Source organism: Neoarius graeffei, chromosome 8, assembly GCF_027579695.1.
Source record: "Neoarius graeffei isolate fNeoGra1 chromosome 8, fNeoGra1.pri, whole genome shotgun sequence".
NCBI lineage: Eukaryota > Metazoa > Chordata > Actinopteri > Siluriformes > Ariidae > Neoarius > Neoarius graeffei.
In genome coordinates, this window is record NC_083576.1 from 59,290,400 (window position 1) to 59,312,716 (window position 22,317).

At 39.1% G+C, this 22,317-nt stretch overlaps 2 protein-coding genes across 2 annotated transcripts in view; one reads left to right on the top strand and one right to left on the bottom strand.

The window, feature by feature from the left end:
• Positions 1-4,839: 4,839 nt before the first annotated feature.
• On the bottom strand, positions 4,840-9,386 carry kazald2 (Kazal-type serine peptidase inhibitor domain 2). Its single transcript, XM_060926726.1, has 4 exons — positions 8,900-9,386; positions 7,943-8,103; positions 7,608-7,755; positions 4,840-4,964 (listed from the first exon to the last, which is right to left on the bottom strand). Exons 1-4 carry the CDS (start codon positions 9,384-9,386, stop codon positions 4,840-4,842), a joined length of 921 nt encoding a protein of 306 aa, XP_060782709.1.
• Positions 9,387-20,769: 11,383 nt separating this feature from the next.
• The window catches only part of aup1 (AUP1 lipid droplet regulating VLDL assembly factor), a 40,168-nt gene continuing 38,620 nt past the window's right edge, over positions 20,770-22,317 (top strand). The window contains exon 1 of the mRNA XM_060927919.1: positions 20,770-20,967. Coding sequence (XP_060783902.1) covers positions 20,927-20,967 — 41 coding nt within the window. The 5' untranslated portion in view covers positions 20,770-20,926. The remainder of the gene's footprint in view (positions 20,968-22,317) is intronic.

The window sequence follows — 22,317 nt, forward strand, 5'->3', positions numbered from 1 at the left end:
TGTCTGGACGGGTTCACTAAAGGTGCATTTGTGATATTTTGAGTCTATTGGGTTTCTGAGATTTCAGGCTTGTGCTGTTATAGGTTACTAGTCCAGATCCTGATCTACACAGTTCATTTGGATACATAATAGTGGACAGCATGTTGGTTTATATTATATGGACATGAGTTTTTTACTGGAAAATACGCCACTCGTATTTTTCATATGAGCTAAATCCGGGACATGGAGATTCAAAACCGTGACGTAAATCTCTATATGTCACTCATGAGGAAATTGGTGAATTGTTTTGATAAATTTGGGTATTTTTTGTTTGTGAATGCGTCTTTATAATAAAAAGAAAATCACATATTGGCTTGAGGACATGAAGTTCATGTTTTCTTATTTTTTTTATACAAAATACAATGCGGATCTCAGTGACATATTTAAATAATATTGGCTGGCTTTTTTTTGTGGTCTATCAAATATAGTCCATTTAGCTAGCATGATACTGAATGAGTTGAAGATGAGTTCAATATCATGCTAGTTGAATGGAATATATTTGATAGACCATGAAAAAAGCCAGCCAATATTATTATCATTATACGTACACACTGTTCATATCAACATACTTGAAGGCCAATATTAGTTTACCCATGAGTTGGCACTGTTTACCATGGCAGTACAGTCACCTTCCAGCTGGTGTAGGATTCATTGAGAGCAAGTAGCACAGGCTAACGACAGAGAAAACAAGATTTCTTCTTCCACGCACGCTTGCCACAGTACTTTTCACTCATACTTAAGTATTCATTTCCCTATGTAATTTATTCAGTTACTTTTAAAATCAACATCGACAATTACACACAACGGAGCTACCTGGCACCCAAAGTTCTCTCAAAAGCTTCTGTATTTAACAAAGCAAACCTAGTGCCCATGTGTGTTTACAAATTGTCAGTCTCTCACTAGCTCAGAAGTCTCTTTTCCAGTTTTTCAATGTTCGTTGGTATGTTTTTCTCTTGTAAAAATGTGCGAAAAATAATGAAGTTTTGGTAGCCTTTCGGGTGTTCAGCACATCTTTCTCTTTCCCACTGAACACAGAAATGATTGTGCGCATGCGCAGCAGAAAAGTTTCTCATTGGATATTCGCACTCTGACGTGTGACATCATGTTGTCTTGACAATGTGCAATATCATAACAATATTGCACGCTCATTCTCCATTGGGGAGAGTGGTGTAATACATGGAGGATAAGCGTTATGATAACAATATCGCATGCTATCAAACCAAATGAATGAAACCCGCTTGAAGGGAATAGAATACATGTTTTATTCCATGGAAAAAGTGTCCTGTATGTATAATAAATTCCAATATATCACTCAGATGACGTCACTCCTAGTGTTTTCCCGCTGACTAGATGTGCATTGTGAAAATGGTGAACCAGTTCAAAATTAAAATTCTTTTGATTAACTTGCATTAATTAATTAATTAGTTTGTTTGTTTTTGGATGTGTCAATATAATATAAAGAACATTACACGGTAGCACAAAGATATGAAGTTTATCTTCTCCTGTTGAAAATATTTTCACTCGTTCGCTGCGCTCACTTGTGAATATGTTCACCACTCGAAGATAAACTTCATATCTTTGCGCAACCGTGTAATATCCTCTATTTATTTCACAAATAGCCCAGTTCTTGGTTTGGTATAGGTAAAGGTAAGTCAGACTGTACAGAGTAGAATAACTGTTTTCTCCAAGAGTTTCCCGAGCTAGAGGGATCAAGCTGGGCATTGGGTAACCTAACCCTGCACTTTACTGAGCTGTCGATTATTACCAGCTTTCTGCCCATGACCTTTGACCCTAACTGACCCCTGCACATGGTATTACTGACCAAGGGAACTGAGTTCTGCTAGCCGTCTACCTCCCATCCCAACATCAGCTCACACTCTCATCGGAGAGGGAATCATTAAGCCAGCCTTGAGAAAGAGGGCCAGGGGAGAGCTTTACTGAGCCAAACACTATCATGAGAAAGAGTGTCCGTTCTAATATTCACAGATACTGTTACACGAAAGTGAGAATGAATCATCTTTTAATTGCATTCTCTCTTTTCCCTCTCTTTTTTTCTCCATCCACTATCCCCCTCTGCCTCTCCCTTCTCTCTCTCTCTCTCACACACACACACACACACACACACACACACACACACACACACACACATATATACATATACTGTATCTCAGCATACAGACACATACTCCATTCTCCTCTCTCTCTCTCTCTCTCTCTCTCTCTCTCTCTCTCTCTCTCTCTCCATTCATTAAACACACATCCAATGGAGAATAAGAGCGCTCCATTTTAGACTAGGATTCATTTTCAATTAACCTCTTCAGAAGATGAATCTGAGAAGCACTTATTTTAAATTATCCATTTATTTTAAAAGTTCAAGACGGATCATTTACCTGGGCACTTTGTCAGCCAGCCATAAAAAAAAAAAAAATTCCTTCACCTGCCATGTGCATCTAAAAATAAAAGCCACACTGAAACTTTAGAAAAGCATTTAAGAAGGGCAGTGTTGCTTTCTCACCCTGGATATCTCACACTCTCAGCCAGCCACATCAGCCGAGGAGCCAGCATTGTTGAAAGCTAACACCAGATTGCTTCGCTGGCTCCCCTTTGCTTTTGTCACCTATCTGAGCTCTAGTGAGCTATCACCTGCACAGTCAGGATCCTGACTGAAACAGATTGAATTCTGATTGATTTCTGCCCGGGAAAGAGGGGGAGAATTTAAAGGTCTTCCTTTTTAATTGGGTATTTGGTGTGTGCTGATGAGAGGACTGTGTCCGTCCCTAGGGATCCTTTATGGGGCAATAATGGCGCTCAGCTACAGCTTCGTCTGCTCTCTCTCTGGAAGGCCATAACCCCGCATTTGTTCTGAGTGCTTTTCTATTATGCATTGATAGTTGAGTATCAATCAATATGGTAGAAGGAAACAGAAAACCGAGCGAAACCAACTTCTTAAGTGTAAAACGGCTCTTAATACTAGAGCTTTCAAACAACTTAACCTCGGTGCTTTTTTGTGTCTTGCTCTGCTGGTGGGTCTCTCGGAGAAGACAAATTTGGAGACAGTGATGGTTTACTTAGTGCAAAAGTAGGGGGTTCAGAGTAAGTGCACAAACAAGATAGTGGTTTTCAGCTTTTATAGAGCCATTGATGTATAGACAAATACATGCTCACATGCAAGTACACACACAAGCACAAGTGACTTTTTACAGCTGATGGACTTTATAATGCAAGCAGAAGTACATCATATGATGACACGAAGAATGAGATGAAAGTTGTGTGAACAAAACTGCTAGCATACAGCAAGCATTGTTTTATTGTTTTGCAAAAAAAACAAAACCCGTTAACTAAGCTACAAATCCGTCTGTTTTTATGTGCTTTTTTAACGAAATATTAACTATGACATCAAAACAAAAAAAAATTACATAAGCTAGATCAATCTGGTGTGTTTAGTGTAAAACGAATATAGAAACATATAATAAGTGATTATTTACAGTGCTCAGAAAACTCAACTAAAGCCCTGTCCACACAGCAACGGATTCAGGTGAATCTGATAAAATTGTTTATCGTTTCGGCCTGGCGTCCACACGACACCGGCGTTTTGGGTGCCCCAAAACGAAATCTTTTGAGAACAGGTTCCAGAGTGAAAAAATCTGGCAACGGCGCCATTGCGAAGTCGTCTGGATGAGTAGAACGGATTTGTTTATGATGACGTCACAACCAGATGACTGTCAGTGCTTCACGCCGGGTAGAAGTGTAACAAACTCGATGCGAGTTGTCAACAAATCCTATAACTTGTTTCATGAAACGTGCTTACAAAATATTTTCACTGTGAATATTTATTGTGTAATGGTGCAAAGTGAGAGAGAGAGAGAGAGAGAGAGAGAGAATAGCCCTTAGGGCAGAGTCTTTAGTCCAAACACTGCAGAAGCAGTACCAAACCACGCACCGCCCGTGCGCTTTCCAAAAACAAAAACAATCCCACCAGCAAAAATAGGAAAAAAAGGAGCGATCTCACCTCTTCAGATGTTGGTTTAAGTCCGACAATACATTCCTCAAAAAGGGCGTAGAAGAACAAAGTAATCCATCAAAGTGTAGCATTCAATTTATTCCGGACCATTAAAGAATTCTGGAGGATCTCAGAATGTTGGCGTACCGGCTTCCATCTACCCCCGTTCATTCCTCTCTCTCTCCATCTACCCCCGTTCATTCCTCTTTCCGCGTCTCCATTCAAAAAACAAGCATGTGATTTAAAGGGACTATAGCCATAGGGCAGGGAGTGAGAAGGTGTGCGCGTGTGACAGTGACAGGGAAGAACCTAGGCTCATGCTCGCCCTGAATTTCTCTTAAAGTGAAGGCAGAAGAACGTTCAGCGCCTGGCCAGGCTTTCTATGTATTAATTTACATAGACGTTTTAATATGAAATATAAATGTGTCTTAGACAATAGATATTATTTTACGCTACTGACTAATAATCAAAACTTTATGTGGCTGATGCTACACAAGAATGGGTTTATGCGCATGCATCTACTTCTTCTATTGTTCTGGTGTCTCCGATGGGACCGTCTTACAGCGCACGTAGAGGTGTGGCATGTGTATTGCATCGTTTTCAGCAAGCGTTGCGTTGCCATATAAACCTGATATTTTACTGATCCATTGCCCATGTGGACGCGATATTTAAAAAAAAAAATCTCGTTGCCATTGTCGTGTGGATGTAGACTAAGACATCAACTAATGTACAGAAGTGATGATGCTATGCAGACATGAAATGCAGTTAGAATTCGGATTTGTGATGAATGGAGTTATGTCTTACAAATACACATATCCACTTGGTTGCCCTTCATAATCTTCATCATCTTCACTCTCAGCTTCATTGATAGATGTGCTGTGAGCTTCATTTTTTCTTTCAGGAAGCTCTCTGCCTTTCTGAGACCCTGAAAGATTAGAGGAAGTAAGAATCACAGTTGTTGTTGTCGTAAAAGGCAATAAAAAATTGAGTGTGCATTTTTCTGACAGACTAACAAGCGGGTTTAAAAAAAAAAGCACTCTATGTCCAGGAGACAGCACTTTCAGGAGAAGTAAATAATATTTTAGGGGATTTCCTGTTTGACCCTTTCATTTGGATTCTATAAACATTTTTCATAATCTGATTTTTTCACAGCACTACACTATTATTTTGTCCCAGACATCTCTCAGGGTGTTATAAAGCTCAGACAGTAGGAGCAGGTCTGCACTGTGTCACCTTTCTCCACTGCCAAGAATTCCCAGAGTTCATTGCGGTGGCAGCATTCCGGGAAATGGTAAGTGGGGTGTGTGTGGGGGGGCGAGTTGCCTTGTGGCTCAGATAAGAGGCGGATAGTAGAGATGCAGACCCCCCAGAGAAAGAGATAGTAACCAGACAGTAACACCAAAAGCCTGCCACATAATACACACATCCCTCCACCCCCATCATCCAAATCTCACTCATCTCCGTCCTCTCTCGACCTCCTGTCATCACTAATACTGTGTTCTTTCAAAAGAAAGTCTGTGACTGGTGTAAAGCTATCTGCCATTCCGTGGGATTTCTCGGAAAACCAAGTTCACCTTTATTCAGGCAGAGATGATGGGTACAGATAGTTGGGACTCAAAATCGATTTGGCTTCCATTGTTGATTTTCATGCACGTCTTTTTCTACCACAGTCCACACCACAAAAACTGGAAACAACAGGTCACGGACATTCGTGGACAAAGGACAAAGTGTATTATTTCTTGCATTAATACAGGCTTTCAGACTATTGGACAGTATATCAGTGTTGTTTTTAGTTTAGCAGGGAAAAACTTGTTTTGTGGGGCCACAACCTTAAAGATAATGTTTTCCATCTCTAACACAACAAATTCAGCCCATAAATCTCACTCGTGAATAATGAGTATGAACTAAATAAGATGAATGAGTTAAATGAGGAAGAACGCTATACTTTGGCTTTGACAACCCTGATTTATAGCATTGCTTAAAGTTTGCTTTTGTTACAATTTATTTACAAGGTCTTTGAAGTTTTTTTTTACTTGAATTCTATTTGATTTCATTTAACAGTATGTTTATTTTTCACTTCACCATTTATTTTATTCTTGTGTGTTATCATTGAATTTTCATAACTTGATTTTACAGCACTTTGAGCACCCACATGCATGAAAATAAATAATTAACAGTTATTCCACAAAATCGAGTCATACATGAGCTGATGCCATGGCTATAAGCCAAGTACGACGAGAATGAGTGGAATAACTGTTTTTGTCTATCCACATTCACTGGATTTTGAGAAACAGAGCATTTTTATTTTTTTTTTGCAAATTTGATAAATGAAAACTTTATACAAAACGTCTGACAAAATCATTTCCGCTTAGAATGTAAACAAACCAGCGAAATGACAGCAGCAATTTGTGAAAAATGCTATAATAATAATTCTTGAAAAATTAAAAAAAAACATATGCTCTTACCATCAAATACTTTTAGGCCATATTTTGTTGCTTTTTTTTTATATTTTTTGGAGTTTTGTTTTCGAGTAGAGTTTTTATTTCGTCCTCATTTGGTTCAGCAACACACACCGCCATTTTGTTTTTCTCTACTCACGGTATATGAGCTGATAGCCTAGTAGTAGAGTAGCCAATCAGAGCGTGCAATTGCTCATATCCACTGAATGTGGATAGAATAATGCTTATTATTCATATGTTGTTATTTGTTCAGGGAGATGCAGTTTTATTGTAAAACTACAGATAAAAGGCTAATTAAAGTGGAGCACTTGCTTTCAACATTAGACTATTGTGTAAATTAAAAATGAAATTTAAATGTACATTATCCTGCTGCTTGGTGCTTTTGTTCTTATGTTGTTTATGTTGACATTTCTCAATATGGTGGAACCCATGGAAGTTTGCTTTGCAATCAGTGCAAATTAAAATGACAGTGTACTGACTTTTTAGTCAAACAAAGTCTTTTCTTGGTAATTTACGAACACATCTGATGGAAATACTGATGTTCCTGACTGAGGGTTGTTTGTTTGTTTGTTTGTTTGTTTGTTTGTTTGTTTGCTTTCCTGTGCTCACTGCACCTTGACATTGTCTGTACAGTAAAGCCATGTGCTATCTAGTCTTATTCATTATTTAATTAATCTTTGGCTTTATATTTACCAGTTGCCTAACAATAGCGTTCTCACAATTTTAATCAGTTTGGTGACAACTGTTTAATTTTGAAAGCATGCATTTATGATTTTTATTTGACCTTTCATATTGGTTGGTTCATTTGGTAAAGTCTATCTGCAAATAAAATAAATTTTAAGAGCAGAAATTGTTAGTCGAAAATGATATTTAAGGGTGGGATTTTTTTTCATATTTTACCCACGTTTACCCAAAAGTTGACCATATATACTGGACAGTATTTGTACATATGTGCATCACTGAGAGAGAGAGAGAGAGAGAGAGAGAGAGAGAGAGAGACTTCTCAGTGTATGATTGTGGAAGGCCAGTCCTTAAATGTCTATTTTCTCAGACAGCTGACCTTTCACATTGTTTGTTACTTGCTTTGTGTGTGTGTATATCATACAAACCTGTGTGTAGAACCCGTAATTGTGCAGAGGCAGATGTTTCACCAAAGGTGTTCCTGGCAGCACACGTGTACACCCCTGCATCATCAGGGCCGACCTTGTGGATCTGAAGCCAGCCAGCGAGCTCAAAACACCACGGGCCTCCACTCACCTGTAATTACACACAAACGAATCCACCATCTGTAACTGTAGCTGTGAAGCTGTGTGAGTATACATTCTTCTTTCAAAGCTGTATAAGGATAGAACAGTGCCAGTAATGATATGTCTATAAATAACACGTGTGATATCTCAATACATAGACACGATAGTGTAATATAAACAAAAAAGTGTGCAGGTACCTGTATGACTCTGTTTGAATCCTCAGAATCAAGGAAAGTACTGTCTCCTTCTTTCTTCCACTGGATGGAGGCCACTGGGTATGATGACACCTCACAGGAAAGAAGGATGTTGCTTCCTTCCAGAGCGATAATGTCACCCGGAGCATAGGTGATGACTGGTTCTGCAGAGTTAACACAGGACAAAAATTGGTTTTAATGTTGGTTTAAAAATGAAAACAGGCATGCATTAAAAATGGACTCTGGTCCCTTTTGTGCTACGCGAGCACTTTATCAGTTCACAAAAATCAATGACACCGTAGAGGAAGAATTACATGGAGCAGGGGAAATATGAGGGACTGAACAGCTGCTTATGCAGGCTATATATAGTTTCATAGATTTGAGACAAATTAGCTTTTAGCATTTATAATCAGCAGTCTCGGAAGTTTAGAGTGTTTAGGGTAATTGTGGTCTGTGTAGCTCCATGAATATAGGCAGCATGCGTGTACACTGCAGCTTTGCTATGATTCATAAGACTGCAGCTGAGAAGGACAAGAAGGATGCAAGATGAGCGCCTAAAATAAAAAAGATAAATGAATGCATTTGTTATTCCAATATGGTGACAGTTTAAAGTTAATTTTGTATGTTGTTAAAGCAGGAGAAAAGAACGTGGCACAAATTTCTTGCCTGTGGAAGTCTTACTTAGCATGTATAAGACATAAGGGGGTATAATAAAGCAGGAAAGCCACTTACATTATGTAAAGATTTTATTACAATCACAAATTTACTTTAGTTTGCTATAGGTAATAGAACCCTTACAAATTACAAGCAAGTTGGATGAAGACTTTGTAAAATCTGCTTTCAAAACAATAACAAGAGCAATAGTGTCAGTGTTCCAGCATAGTGACCCACATTGCATTTGAACTGACAATAAATTCTTACTTTTGGCCGAAAGCCTAAAAAGTGAGGAGAGACACTCACTTCCTCTACAGACTCCCTGATGTGCCACCATGACCTTTTTCTGCTCACCCAGCCTGCACTGCACTGCTCGTAGCTGGCAAATGTTCTCATATGTCTTCCCATCTGTACCGCACAAAATCTCCTGATTGGTGCACACACATACAGGCTTCGGATCTGCCTTTGTTGTGGGGTCCCTGTGTGTGGCTTTACAGCAGACTCCATCAGCACACTGACCACAGAACTTGGACCAAGTCCTGGGTTCAGGATCACAAATCTGGGCCTCTCTATTCCCACAGTCCCAACAACATCCACACATGTTCCAAGTTTGACCCTGGAGGCAGCTCTGAGGAAGCCTGGCATCTGGGCACTGCTCACGTTGGCACTTTGCTAGACATTGCTGGCGTGGCCGCATGTTCCTCTGCCAGCCTAAATACCTAAGGTGTTCTAGGGAAAGCGACTCAGAGAGGGAAGCGAACAGTAGTGCTATCAGCACCGTCGAATATGGCATCGTCTGTTCCCTAGGTTGCATTTGTTGATAAACAACTCCAACCAGTGTTTTGGAGATCTTTGCTGTGTCTCAAACAGCAGCAAATCCTTTCATCTTGCTGCTGGCGAACAAGCTCTTAACAGAGATGAGTGATCCTTAGCAGGCTGCAGGCCTCCAAGTCCAAGATTGCTGGTGTCAATAGTTGGCTGCAGATTTCCTTAGAAAGCCGCTTATCTGCTTTCACTCTTCCAGCCTCAACTCTTCCTATAAACAGAGAAGGGAGATGTCTGTCTTCACCCGCACCCTAGACAAGCATACAGCTGAGAAAGTGGGTAGACCTCTGCATGAGGGGGTAAAGAAAGGGAAAGGAGAAAACTTCAAGGGGACCCTTTTTAAATTGCAGGGTGCTACCTCAACATGCAAGAAAGTTGTGATTGGAGACCCGCAGCAGCCAATCACAATGCTCCGTGTTGGGGGAACGGGTTGCATGGGCACTGGTCCAACCCAAAATGTAACAGTCAACAGGAAAGGTCATAAATTCTGCCCAACACACCTGGTCCTTACAGATACCTGATTACCTGCGAGCTTTGGGGCTTTACAAGTCTAAACAAACCAGAAAAATATGATTATATTTTAGAGTCATGTCATAATCTGCATCTCATTTTCTTAGAGTCAAGTGGACTATTTAATTTGTGTAGCTATGGTGAGCTTCAAAACAGACACAATAAATCATAAAACAATAACCTGTAGTAAGAGCAACTTATGAACCATTGTAGAATTCTTTTCCACTTGTTTCACCTTGAGACATTCAGATAAGTATGTGCTTTCCTTGAATTTTATTGAACGCAGCTCACTGTCTTGAGTAATTGAGAAGTCGTTTATCCCTCCTCTCACTAATCTCTCCATTCTACCTGCAATTCTCACCTCTCCGTGTTAGAGCAAAACAAACAATTAGGGGGCCATTAAGGGCCCATTGTTAATTGTAAATAATCCATCATTAATATTGATTAGCTGCAGTAAGCAGAGCTCATTCAGCCCATGACTCCTAATGAGTTGGTCTTAGTGGGGCTAATTGCTTCAGGCCATCTCAATGGAGTGCTGGAATGAATGGGCTGCTTCAGTGCATTGTGAGTGAAGCTGCAGGTAGCTTTACACTGTAAAGTATTTTAGTATTATGACCTAGTATTATACGTAAGGATCTGAAACAATCAGAATGTATTTATTATTTATAACATGGAGAAACTGATTCTTCATACAATAATGCATTTTTCTTTCATTCTTTGACAGCAAAGTCAGCATAGAAACATTTATTAATAAAAAAATAGAGAGAGAGTGCTTTCAGAAATATCATGTACTGTTTAATGTTCCATATTTTCTTGACCCTGCCATTTGCTTGGTTTTGCTTGTTCTTGTCAACTTGTCAGCGATGTGTCATGATTGTAAAAAAAGTAGGCTTACCCTACTTACTAGCATGTACTTACATTATGAGTACATTTCTGCTGGAGGCAAAGCTTCCCTGGTTGTCAGCCCTTCATCTTCAAATATCAGCAGCTTCTTGAGAAACAAATATTACTCATTTACTTTCTGTTTAAAGCTGTTGTTTTCCTATTTACAATATATGAATAATCATGCCATTTTTGTCATGGGATCTTTAGTATTTTGTAAAATAATTTGCACAAGTATCATTTTGGCTTGAAATGATGAGCAAAATATACTTAATGATATCTCTGGATATATCTGTACAGAGACGGAAGATCAGACGTTTCTATCCTCAATTCAATTTCGAATGGTTTATGTTTGCCCTTGCTACAGTATTGTTTCATATTATTGAGCATAACTGAGAAGGAAACATGATCCATTATATAAATCCATAAACACTATCCATAATCTGATAGTGATACATGTCATGACTAATTGTTACTAGAATATCTTATGGGTTTATTCTAGATTGTGATATTTATGCATAATTTAATTGGTAGCATGTAAAATGTGTGCAGGTTTAAATCTAGATTTCAGTTACTGTATCATAAAAAAACCAGCCTGCAAACATTTTATTTAGGCATACAGAACTAAAACATTGCACTTTATTATTATTGTTTTTGTTGTTTACATATATTAAAGAGTTTCAGTAATACACTTGGTTGTAAATGTCCTCTATAATGGGTTCTTGCATCTTGTGATTCATTTTCAAATGGACAGCTGCTGCCAGAGCTATGAAGATCTATGGCATCATTCCATCTCTTCTCTCTCTCTCTCTCTCTCTCTCTCTCTCACTTTATCCTCGTATCTCTCCCTCTTGTCTCTTATAAAAGCAATATACAAGGAGGCAAATAGGAGGAGCAGCCTCAGAGTCATCGCGGAGCCTGTGCAAATTCAATTCTTTTATAAGAATGTCACAGAGGGGAGGTCACAGCTGGAGCAAATGCTTGTCAAACTATAATTCTGGATGCTGTATAGCACATGAATTGCAGCTGTATTGTGTTTAGCACAAACAGGGGAAGAATACGCCTAATATGAAGGATTTTTCATACTGCTTCATGATGACATAAAGGGCCATAACACACTGCACTGGAGGAAGGACTTAATCTCTGTAGGATTCTTTTCTGCTCATAAACTGTTTCTTATAGATCAAGTGTTTTACACATTTTAATGTGATATACATCTGAATTCGGCAGCACGGTGGTGTAGTGGTTAGCACTGTCGCCTCACAGCAAGAAGGTCCGGGTTCGAGCCCCGGGGCCGGCGAGGGCCTTTCTGTGCGGAGTTTGCATGTTCTCCCCGTGTCCGCGTGGGTTTCCTCCGGGTGCTCCGGTTTCCCCCACAGTCCAAAGACATGCAGGTTAGGCTAACTGGTGACTCTAAATTGACCGTAGGTGTGAATGTGAGTGTGAATGGTTGTCTGTGTCTATGTGTCAGCCCTGTGATGACCTGGCGACTTGTCCAGGGTGTACCCCGCCTTTCGCCCGTAGTCAGCTGGGATAGGCTCCAGCTCGCCTGCGACTCTGTGGAACAGGATAAAGCGGCTAGAGATAATGAGATGAGATGAGATGAGACATCTGAATTCATGGAGGAAATGCAGGGTTGTTGTTTTTTCATAAAATAAAATTAATTTAATTTAAAGTCTCATTATAGTCTTGTAAACTGTTTCATACAGAACAAAGATGAAACAAAACAAAACATTCCATCATAGTCTCTTCATAGACAAAAAAAAAAAATTCTGAGCAGCAGTTCAAGAAGAACATTTATCTCCCTGTCTCTTTTCAAATATTATTTCTTTATTTGCTTGAAATAGTAATTTGGAAACAGTCAACTATATTAGCCACTAGCCATCTCTAAACCTTCTGCAAACTGTTATACTCCTGTAAAATTAATTTAAACTGCAGCTTTTTCTTGTAATTTTCTTCAGCCTCAAATGATCAGCCAGGGTGCAGCGATTTTACACAAGTGAGCAGTGCATTTGCATGGGGCCTTTTGCAAACTTCACAGCATGATACCACCCTAATCTGCAAGAAGCTGTTGACTGTTGATGTTTTAAGTGCATATCTCACTGTTACATTAATCGCGTCAATGTAACAGGTAGACCTGGCAGCATGCATGGTATTTCCCAACAGTCACACCCAATGCCTAGCTAGAACTGAATAATTAAAGTGATTGTGTATACAGTAATTCATTTGAAGTGCTCTCTCATTATTTTTCCCCCTGGGAAGTTCTGAGCGGGAAAAGCAGTATTGTGAAATGCTCTTAAATAAATAAAATAAGCACTCCGCTTCATCCTAATGAGGCTCAGGAAAGATATACAGCTCTCTATAGCCATTATGCAATTTATACACAGCATTTAGCCCTCTAGATAAGTGTGTGTGTGTGTGTGTGTGTGTGTGTGTGTGTGTGTGTGTGTGTGTGTGTGTGTGTGTGTGTTCTTTCATCCTTCTCATTACTTCTGTTGGCAACTTTTCCCACTGAAAGCTTTTTGACAAAACAACTCGACACTCTTATATAAGAAAAAATAGCATGGAAAATAGGATAATTGATAGATTTCATAGAACTGGACAGAAATGATGGTCCAAGAGCTGTCCAAAATATTCATGACATGTGGTTGATGTGAGCTGTCAGGGACTATAATGACAATTAATACCAATTTATACAATGATTAGTGAATGCATTTAATAGTTCTATAAACAATGAAATGATTTTCAGTCTGAGCAGTGAAGACAATACATGAGGGATAAACTGAAAGAAATTCAATTAAAGGGCAGAATTCAGGACAACAAATATAGATCTACAAACCAGATATTAACCAGGATTACACCCTGTCAGGGTTTTAAATATCCTCAAGACATCTATTTATCAATGAAGACTCTGTGAGACATTTACATAAATAAAATCATTAATGTCAAGCAGTGTAAAATGAAATGCTTTTTTTGCTGTCTTTTTTTTAATAACATGTTTTCTTACAATAGCACAATCTACTGAACGCAGCAGCGTGTCAATTTCTTGTTTCAGTTCTTCAAATCAGGCTTGTTTCATCACCATTATGGACTTGTTACTCAACCTCACCCCCTGGTTCCATCCAGAGCTGTAACTGAACAGAGATTCTGTTACTCTTTTACATGACTCCTGTGTAACAAGTTCCTGTTATAACTTATGTTTTAACAGCTATAAACAGACATTCCCCAAATGGTTTGTCATGTTACCAAGAAATATCTACCGATGTGGAGTGTTCTCCATATGAGTCCTGATGTAAGATGTACCAATAATTTATTAGAATTATCCCATTACTCCAAACCTTGTAGGAGGAAGTACCATCTGAAGTGGTGTTTTTTTTAATCAACACCTTCTGACTGATCAGAATCGAGAATTCAACAGGGTTACTGTATATCTTTTGATATTCCTGAAAAGCAAAGCAAACACAGTATTTCCTGTGTTCTATTCTTCATTTGCATGTGATGTCGTAGCTAATTATGCATGAGGCTTTGAACCGGAAGTGGGCCATGTTGGAGGATATATACAAGCTCACACGGCGTACATTTATTACAGAAGATATGCTCGAGAAGTTATGTTCAAGAATTCCTTTTGTTTGTTTCTTTGCTATGCCTATTCTTTGTGCTGAAATTGGATGCAGGCACAACTCTATTCGAGACAAGGGGACTTATAAGTTCTTTAGAATGCCAACAATCATACAGTAAATAATCAAGGAGAAAAAACAAGAGAGTTGTCCACGGAGCATAGACATCAATGGCTGTCCAACATAAACCGAGCTGATCTAAGCGATGAGAAAGCAAAAACCACGAGTCTGCAGTAAACGTTTTATCAATAGTTAGTGCTACGAACTAGTTATTAATGAAATGAAATGCAATATATAAGAAATATTGGCTCGTTGAATAACTTGGTCGTGCAGAAAATCGCTGCTGTCAAACATGACAAAGCCGTGATCATCGTTGTGTGATCCGACAATCAAAGGCTTCTACGATTATTTCATTTTTAAAAAGCTATATATAATTGTTGATGACGCTGCTTTTATTTTGCTTTTTCTTTCCATTAGGGAAACCAGCTGATCTCTACAATTTTACAGAACCAGACTGAGCTCCAACACAAAATAGGGGCCACAACAAACTCAAAGATGGTACTAAAGCGGTAGCTCAAAATTCTCAGCTTACAGAGCGCAGAAAGAAACGCAAAATTTTTGAAAAATCTTCCCAAACAATCACAGAGTCAATCAAACAAGATTCATGTCAATCCATTACCTCAAATATTGCAGCCTCCTCGCCTGGTGAGTGTTCTTTTATAACTAAATATTTTAGTTATATAGTGTGTTAGATAACTATCTTTTGAAGCAGTCTAAATGATTGTTTTTAAAATAGAAATGACTACAAGATTCTAAATGTAACTCCTCTTCACCTTCCAGTCCGTACTCTTACCACTGTCTATATATGTATATTGTATATCCTCCAACATGGCGGTGGTCAGTGATGCAAGCAGCTTTGGTCACGTGGTTGCAAACGAAGAATAAAATCAATGGAGGTGAAAGATTGTAAGTATTGAAATATTTGAGTGTGCTTTCCAAATGTGACTGCATTTCATATTTTCGAGTGTAAAATTCCTCACCATTGTGCGTATACATAACATCTTGTTTTGCTAAACATTTACTGGTGCTGCTACACACCATTATGCAAGCTGATGTAACATCTCAAAGACAGGCAACACATTAACAAACAGCGAGTGTACATGAAACACCGTCTCCCAGGCACACTGTTGTACACCAAGTTCTTTAGTTACACAAACTTTTCTTTTGCCAGCTCTAAATCAAACCCCTTTATGTGCGCCTGCCATCTGTTCCACAAGAATCTGTTTCACTCTCCAAGCCAAGCCCAGCCTTTATTGGTCTTAATGGCGCTATCAGCTGAGCCGCCAAACCCAATTACTGCTTAAAAAGGGAGGCCACCCCAGCTAATCATGGCCGTCTAACCTGATTTGGCTGTGATGAAGAGACGGGATAAAGAGCAGTTAATGGAGGGAGAATGATCTCACAAATACAAAAAACTCAATTCATTTCTCTGGGAGGGCAATCTGTCCGATTCAGCTCTAATGGAGTGGAGTTTCATTAGACTCGAGGCCTAAGCAGGCATCCGATCTCCGCTTATCATCCCAATGACAAATACTATCCAATTTGTGTGAGTCCTCATTTGGGTAGTGGCTTATGAAGAACACGCATAGTGTTTTGGTGCCACCAAGTAATGAATTAACAGCAGAACAAAAATAATAGTAACAAGGTATTAGAACTCATTCAAATTTTGTTGATACACATGTATAGGACTTGGTTGATAAAGTCAAGATAAAATAAATGAGAAAAAGAGATGTCTGTGTCCCATCAGCAGTTCTTCCTACATGCCAAGCCTTTGGTTCTTTGTATCTATCATCATTCACAGCCTTTAACTATTACAAAACATCTCCTGTTCACCCATGTTCAGTTGTACAGTGTGTAAACAACTGCATGTTCAGCCGAAGGCACAGACTCAGCAGGTTTGCTTCTCTGTCCCACAGGCGTGCAGTGAGAAGCAGAAGGCCAGAGGAGCAGCGTTGGCCGAAGCAGAGCCGGGCCAGGCCTTACAGACGGACATTAGGCCAAGCTGGAGTTAAAATCCTATTAGTTTGAGTTGGAAATCGGATTATCGTCGTCGAGAATCACTCGTCTGGCAACTAGGGTCTAATTTGCGCCAATCAACAGCAATTATTGAGGGGAAGGGGAGCATCTATTAGGAAGGCTCATCCACTTAGGTTAATGAATGGGGCAGATTTAATCTCTTGCTGCAGAGACATATTGGGGCGATGCAGCTGGAGGCAAATGCACTGAGCCGAAGGAGCACAACTGTTATTTATCAGTGTGAGAGGAAAAGAGATGAACTTTACTTTTTTTGGGAGGGGGCAACATCTTTTAAAAGTAAAAAGTTAGTAAAGTCAACTGTTACTTTTTTAATTTTTATTTCAGCTTTACAACAGTTAATATCATCTTTGATATAATTCCATTTCAGGCTTTTCATAAAACATAATGAACAATTTAACGACCTACAATATCAGTTTCATGGATCTAGGTTTTTGTATTTTTATTTTTCTGTTTTCTCACTGTGTCTTTTACCTATTTTGGACATCGACAAATCATGCATATCTATAGATTTCGATTTAAAGGGTCCAGAATACCCTCTGCATGTAGAATGTATGATAACCTTACTACATATTTGTTCAAAAACAAACAAACAAAGCTAATGCTGCCATGATTTTAATGGCATGCTTATAAAAAAAGATAATTCTGCCCTCTGGTGTGTGAAAACTGTCAGTGTACTTCTCAATTAAGACTGAGTACTTCCACTGAGTATTTCAAGTACAGATAAGACAACTGGGCCATTTTGTTGCTGGTACATGCTGTTTGTTCTATTGACCTCTTGGAGACAAATATATGTATCGTTGACTTACTTTACAGCTATTGAACTATTTGACTGGGCACTTGAATTAAATAGATTTAATCCAAACCTCAAGAACTCAAAAACATGTAGCCTGTTAATAATGTCATCTTGTGCAGAATGTCATCTGTCAGAAATGACTTACTCTATGGCTCTAGTTCGTAACCAACATATTATTGTACACATTTTAATTATAAGCCTAATATTTACATACTAACCCCATTTCCAGCAAAATTGGGATATTTTCCAAAATCTAATCTCATCTCATTATCTCTAGCCGCTTTATCCTGTTCTACAGGGTCGCAGGCAAGCTGGAGCCTATCCCAGCTGACTACGGGCGAAAGGCGGGGTACACCCTGGACAAGTCGCCAGGTCATCACAGGGCTGACACATAGACACAGACAACCATTCACATTCACGGTCAATTTAGAGTCACCAGTTAACCTAACCTGCATGTCTTTGGACTGTGGGGGAAACCGGAGCACCCGGAGGAAACCCACGTGGACAACATGCAAACTCCGCACAGAAAGACCCTCATCGGCCACGGGGCTCGAACCAGGACCTTCTTGCTGTGAGGCGGCAGCGCTAACCACTACACCACCATGCCACCCCCAAAATCTAATAAAAACAAAAATCTGTGATTTGTTAATTCATGTTTTTGCTTTAAGAATGTTAATGGAGAAGTACAGGGAAGGCCAGAGAAAGCTACATTGTGTGTTTGTAGACCTGGAGAAGGCATACAATAGAGTGCCGGGTGATGAGTTATGGTATTGTATGAGAAAGTGTGGAGTGAATGAGAAGTATATTAGAGTGGTGCAAAACATGTATGAGAACAGTGAAACAGCAGTGAGGTGTGCAGTTGGAACGACTGAATGGTTCAAGGTGAAAGTGGGACTTCATCAAGGATCTGCTTTGAGTCCTTTTCTTGTTTGCCATAGTGATGGATAGCTTGACAGACGAAGTGGAACATGATGTTTGCAGGTGATATGTGGTGAAAGTAGAAAGGAGGTTGACTTGGGTTTGGAGAGATGGAGGTATGCATTGGAACGAAGAGGAATGAAGGTGAGCAGTAGCAAAACAGAATACATGTGCATCAGTGAGAATGGGGATGAGAGTGTAGTGAAGGTGCAAGGAGTAGACGTAAAGAAAGTTGGTGAATTCAAGTACCTGGGGTCAACTGTGCAGGAAAATGGGGGCTGCGATAGTGAGGTGAGAAAGAGAGTGTAAACAGAGTGGAGCAGTTGGAGAAGGATTTCAGGAGTCATTTGTGATAGGAAAGTCCCAGCAAAAGTGAAAGGTAAGATGTATAAGACCATAGTGAGACCAGCTGTAATGTATGGATTGGAGACCGTACCCTTAACGAAGAGACAGGAGGCAAAGTTGGAGGTGGCGGAGTTGAGGATGTTAAGGTTTGCGATGGGAGTGACGAGGTTGGACAGGATAAGGAACGAGCACATCAGAAGGACAGTGCATGTGGAGAGCTTGGGAATTAAGCTAAGAGAGATGAGACTGAGATGGTCTGGGCACATCCTGAGAAGAGATGCAGAGCATGTGGGAAGGAGAATGTTGAGGATGGAGCTGCCAGGCAAATGAAAACGAGGAAGGCCAAAGAGGAGATACATGGATGTGGTGAGAGAGGACATGAAAGTGGCAGGTGTGGTAGACAAGGATGCGGAAGACAGGGAGCAATGGAGACGAAAGATCCGCTGTGGTGACCCCTAATCAGGAGCAGCCAAAAGAAGAAGATGTGAACCTTCATTTAATTCACAAAAGTACAAAGAAAAGATTTTCAACAGTTTTACTGACCAACTTAATTGTATTTTATAAATGTAAACAAAGTTTGAATTTGATGCCTGCAACACACTTAAAAATAATAATAATAACTGGGGCAGAGGCATTATTACCATTGTGTTACATCACCTTTTAATAACACTTTTTAATTGTATGGGAACTGAGGATATTACTTGTTGCAGTTTCGCAATTGGAATTTTTGCCCTTTCTTGCTTGATACAAGATCTCAGCTGTTCAACAGTCTGTGGTCGCTGTTGTCTGATTCCCCTCTTTACGATGCACCATACATTCTCAATAGGAGACAGATCTGGACTGGTAGTAGGCCAGTCAAGCACACACACTCAGTGTATACAATGACAATCATCAAACCAACACTAAAACCTTTCCACATTCCATTATAGCTATTAATGTTTAGATAAGGCCACCTTCCTGAAATCTACAGTATGCAAGTTTAACAGTATATTTTTTTGTGACTGACTTTTGACACTCCGGATGAAACGCCATTTAAATAGCTATTATAATAGCTGGATAAATAGCACATTCACTGGATATGAGCAATCGCATGATCTGATTGGCTACTCTGCTACTAGGCTATCACCTCATATACCATGAGTAGAGAAAAACAAAATGGCGGAGCGTGTTGCTGAACCAACCGAGGACGAAATAAAAACTCTACTCAAAAACAACCCCCCCCCATACAAAAAAGCAACAAAATATGGAATGAAAGTATTTGATGGGAAGAACATATCTTTTTTTTATTTTTCAAAAATTATTATCTCATTTTTCACCAATTGCTACTGTCATTCTGCCAGTTTGTTTTGTTTACATTCTAAGTGGAAATTATTTTGTTGGACATTTTGTACAAAGTTTTTATTTATCGAATTTGCTAAAAATAAAAATGCTCTTTCTCAAAATCCAGTGAATGTGGATAGAATAAAACAGTTATTCCACTCAGTCTCGTCGTACATGGCTTATAGCATGTGTGTGTGTGTGTGTGTGTGTGTGTATGTGTGTGTGTAGAATTTCATTGTACAGGATAGCTTTCAAGTAAATTTCTTGACATATCTTCAATATTTAATGCACATAAAATGATTGTGCTCCCTGGCATACCCAGAAAGTGTTCCAGGAGCATTGTAGCAGCAGCATGTGCTTTCTTCTTATTGTCAACTGTCTGAAAAAAAAAGAAACAAAACGTTTATCCAAAGTGGTTATATTTTTTCCTTACATCTGCTTCGTAGTATTGCAAACTAAATTATTCATGGTACGAGACCTAGCTAAACTACCAAGACAATTTATTGATTTTTACATTTACTTTGCTGTTTAGAGGCATTATTTAAAGTAAAAAAAAATACACAAACGTATAAATCAACAACAACAAAATGCAATGAACAATTAGACACTAAATTCTAAGAATAAAAGGTCGTGTCCTGTGATAAACTCCAAACCACTAGATGTCAGTGTTACAAACTTATCGTCATGCACTGACGAAAGCCTGAGCTGTCCTTCCAAGGTTTAACGGTATAACAGAAATAGACGTTTAAAGCTGGTCTAGGATCAGTTCAACGATTCGCATGTAATGATTAAAAATGAGAGCGAGTTACGCAAAGCTGATCTCGTGTCAATGTAAAGGAGAAACTTATATAGTGAGTCGTCACCCCCTCCCCCAAATTTCAAGACTTCAATATGGCGATGGGGGGATTTCAGATAGATAATACAAGCTAGTGTTTGAATTTAATAACAAGTTTGTAATTTCTTGAAGACTAGTATGCAGGAAAGCAGCCGGTCGGTATTGATAGAAACGTCGAGCAATCTTTAATAATGGAAACGCGGGGTATAGATCAGATGTTTGACTTTCAGCGGTAAGATTCACATTTAATATTAATGCTAGGTTTTAGTTATTAGCTAACTTAGCAAAGGAGCTAGTTAGCAAAGGTTAGCGATTATAAAGAAATATAAGCTAACGTTAGCTAAGGTCAGCTGAGGGTTGGCATACTCTGGATTTGATATTTTATTAATGGTTTTAATAGGTATATGGTTAACAAATGGCTCATTGCTTTAGCTTGGTGCTGTCCATTTGCACATTAGCTATATTTATTAGCTCGTTTGGCAATGGGTAGACGACATAGCTAGCTTTAACTTAGCTGACTAGTTAACTATTAACCAAGTTACCTAAATAAAGAGGACAAGCAGATCCCTGACAAGTCATTTAAGCCGTCATGAGCCACTCTAGACAGATATTATATATTATAAGTAAACATAATTTATCTATCTAACGTAGTTTTCAAGCGAGGTAATGGTAATTCTGTATGCAGCTAGCTAAAATGGTTAATTGGCGAAGCTCTAAAGGGAGTTTTAAAGGTCCCTATCACTGTAAAAAAAGAATAGTTGAGAATACTTGAAATTTCAAGGCAACAGTCTGCATTAAGAATTTTATGTTTTGCCAATGATGTGCCCATGATAATCCAAACTATGATAAAACTGTTATCTTTATTAAGAATTCTTAATTAAGTCAATTTTCAATTCCTCATTCTGCCAACATAGATTTCTCTTTTTGCTGAACAGTGGCATTCACAGTAGTGCAAAAAGGCAATTGAGGTTATCAGACTTTTTTGGGGGGCTTTTTTCACCTTTATTTGGATAGGACAGTGTAGAGACAGGAAATGAGCGGGAGAGAGGGACGGGGAGGGATCGGGAAATTACCTCGGGTCGGAATCGAACCCGGGTCCCTGGATTTATGGTATGGCGCCTTATCTACCTGAGCCACACCCACGAGGTGGGTTTTAAAAACTTTATTTCAATATTGAAGTTTTGTAATTGTGTAGAACAATGAAAAAAGGCATGTATAGTTTAATGATAAATTGTGATAACCTCGGGGGCGTCGTGGCTCAGGTGGATAAGGCGCCATACCATAAATCCGGGGACCCGGGTTCGGTTCCGACCCGAGGTCATTTCCCGATCCCCCCCCGTGTCTCTCTCTCTCCTGCTCATTTCCTGTCTCTACACTGTCCTATCCAAATAGAGGTGAAAAAAAGCCCCAAAAAAATCTAAAAAAAAAAAATTGTGATAACCTCAATTGCCTTTTTGCACTACTGTGAATGCCACTGTTCAGCAAAAAGAGAAATCTATGTTGGCAGAATGAGGAATTGAAAATTGACTTAATTAAGAATTCTTAATAAAGATAACAGTTTTATCATAGTTTGGATTATCAT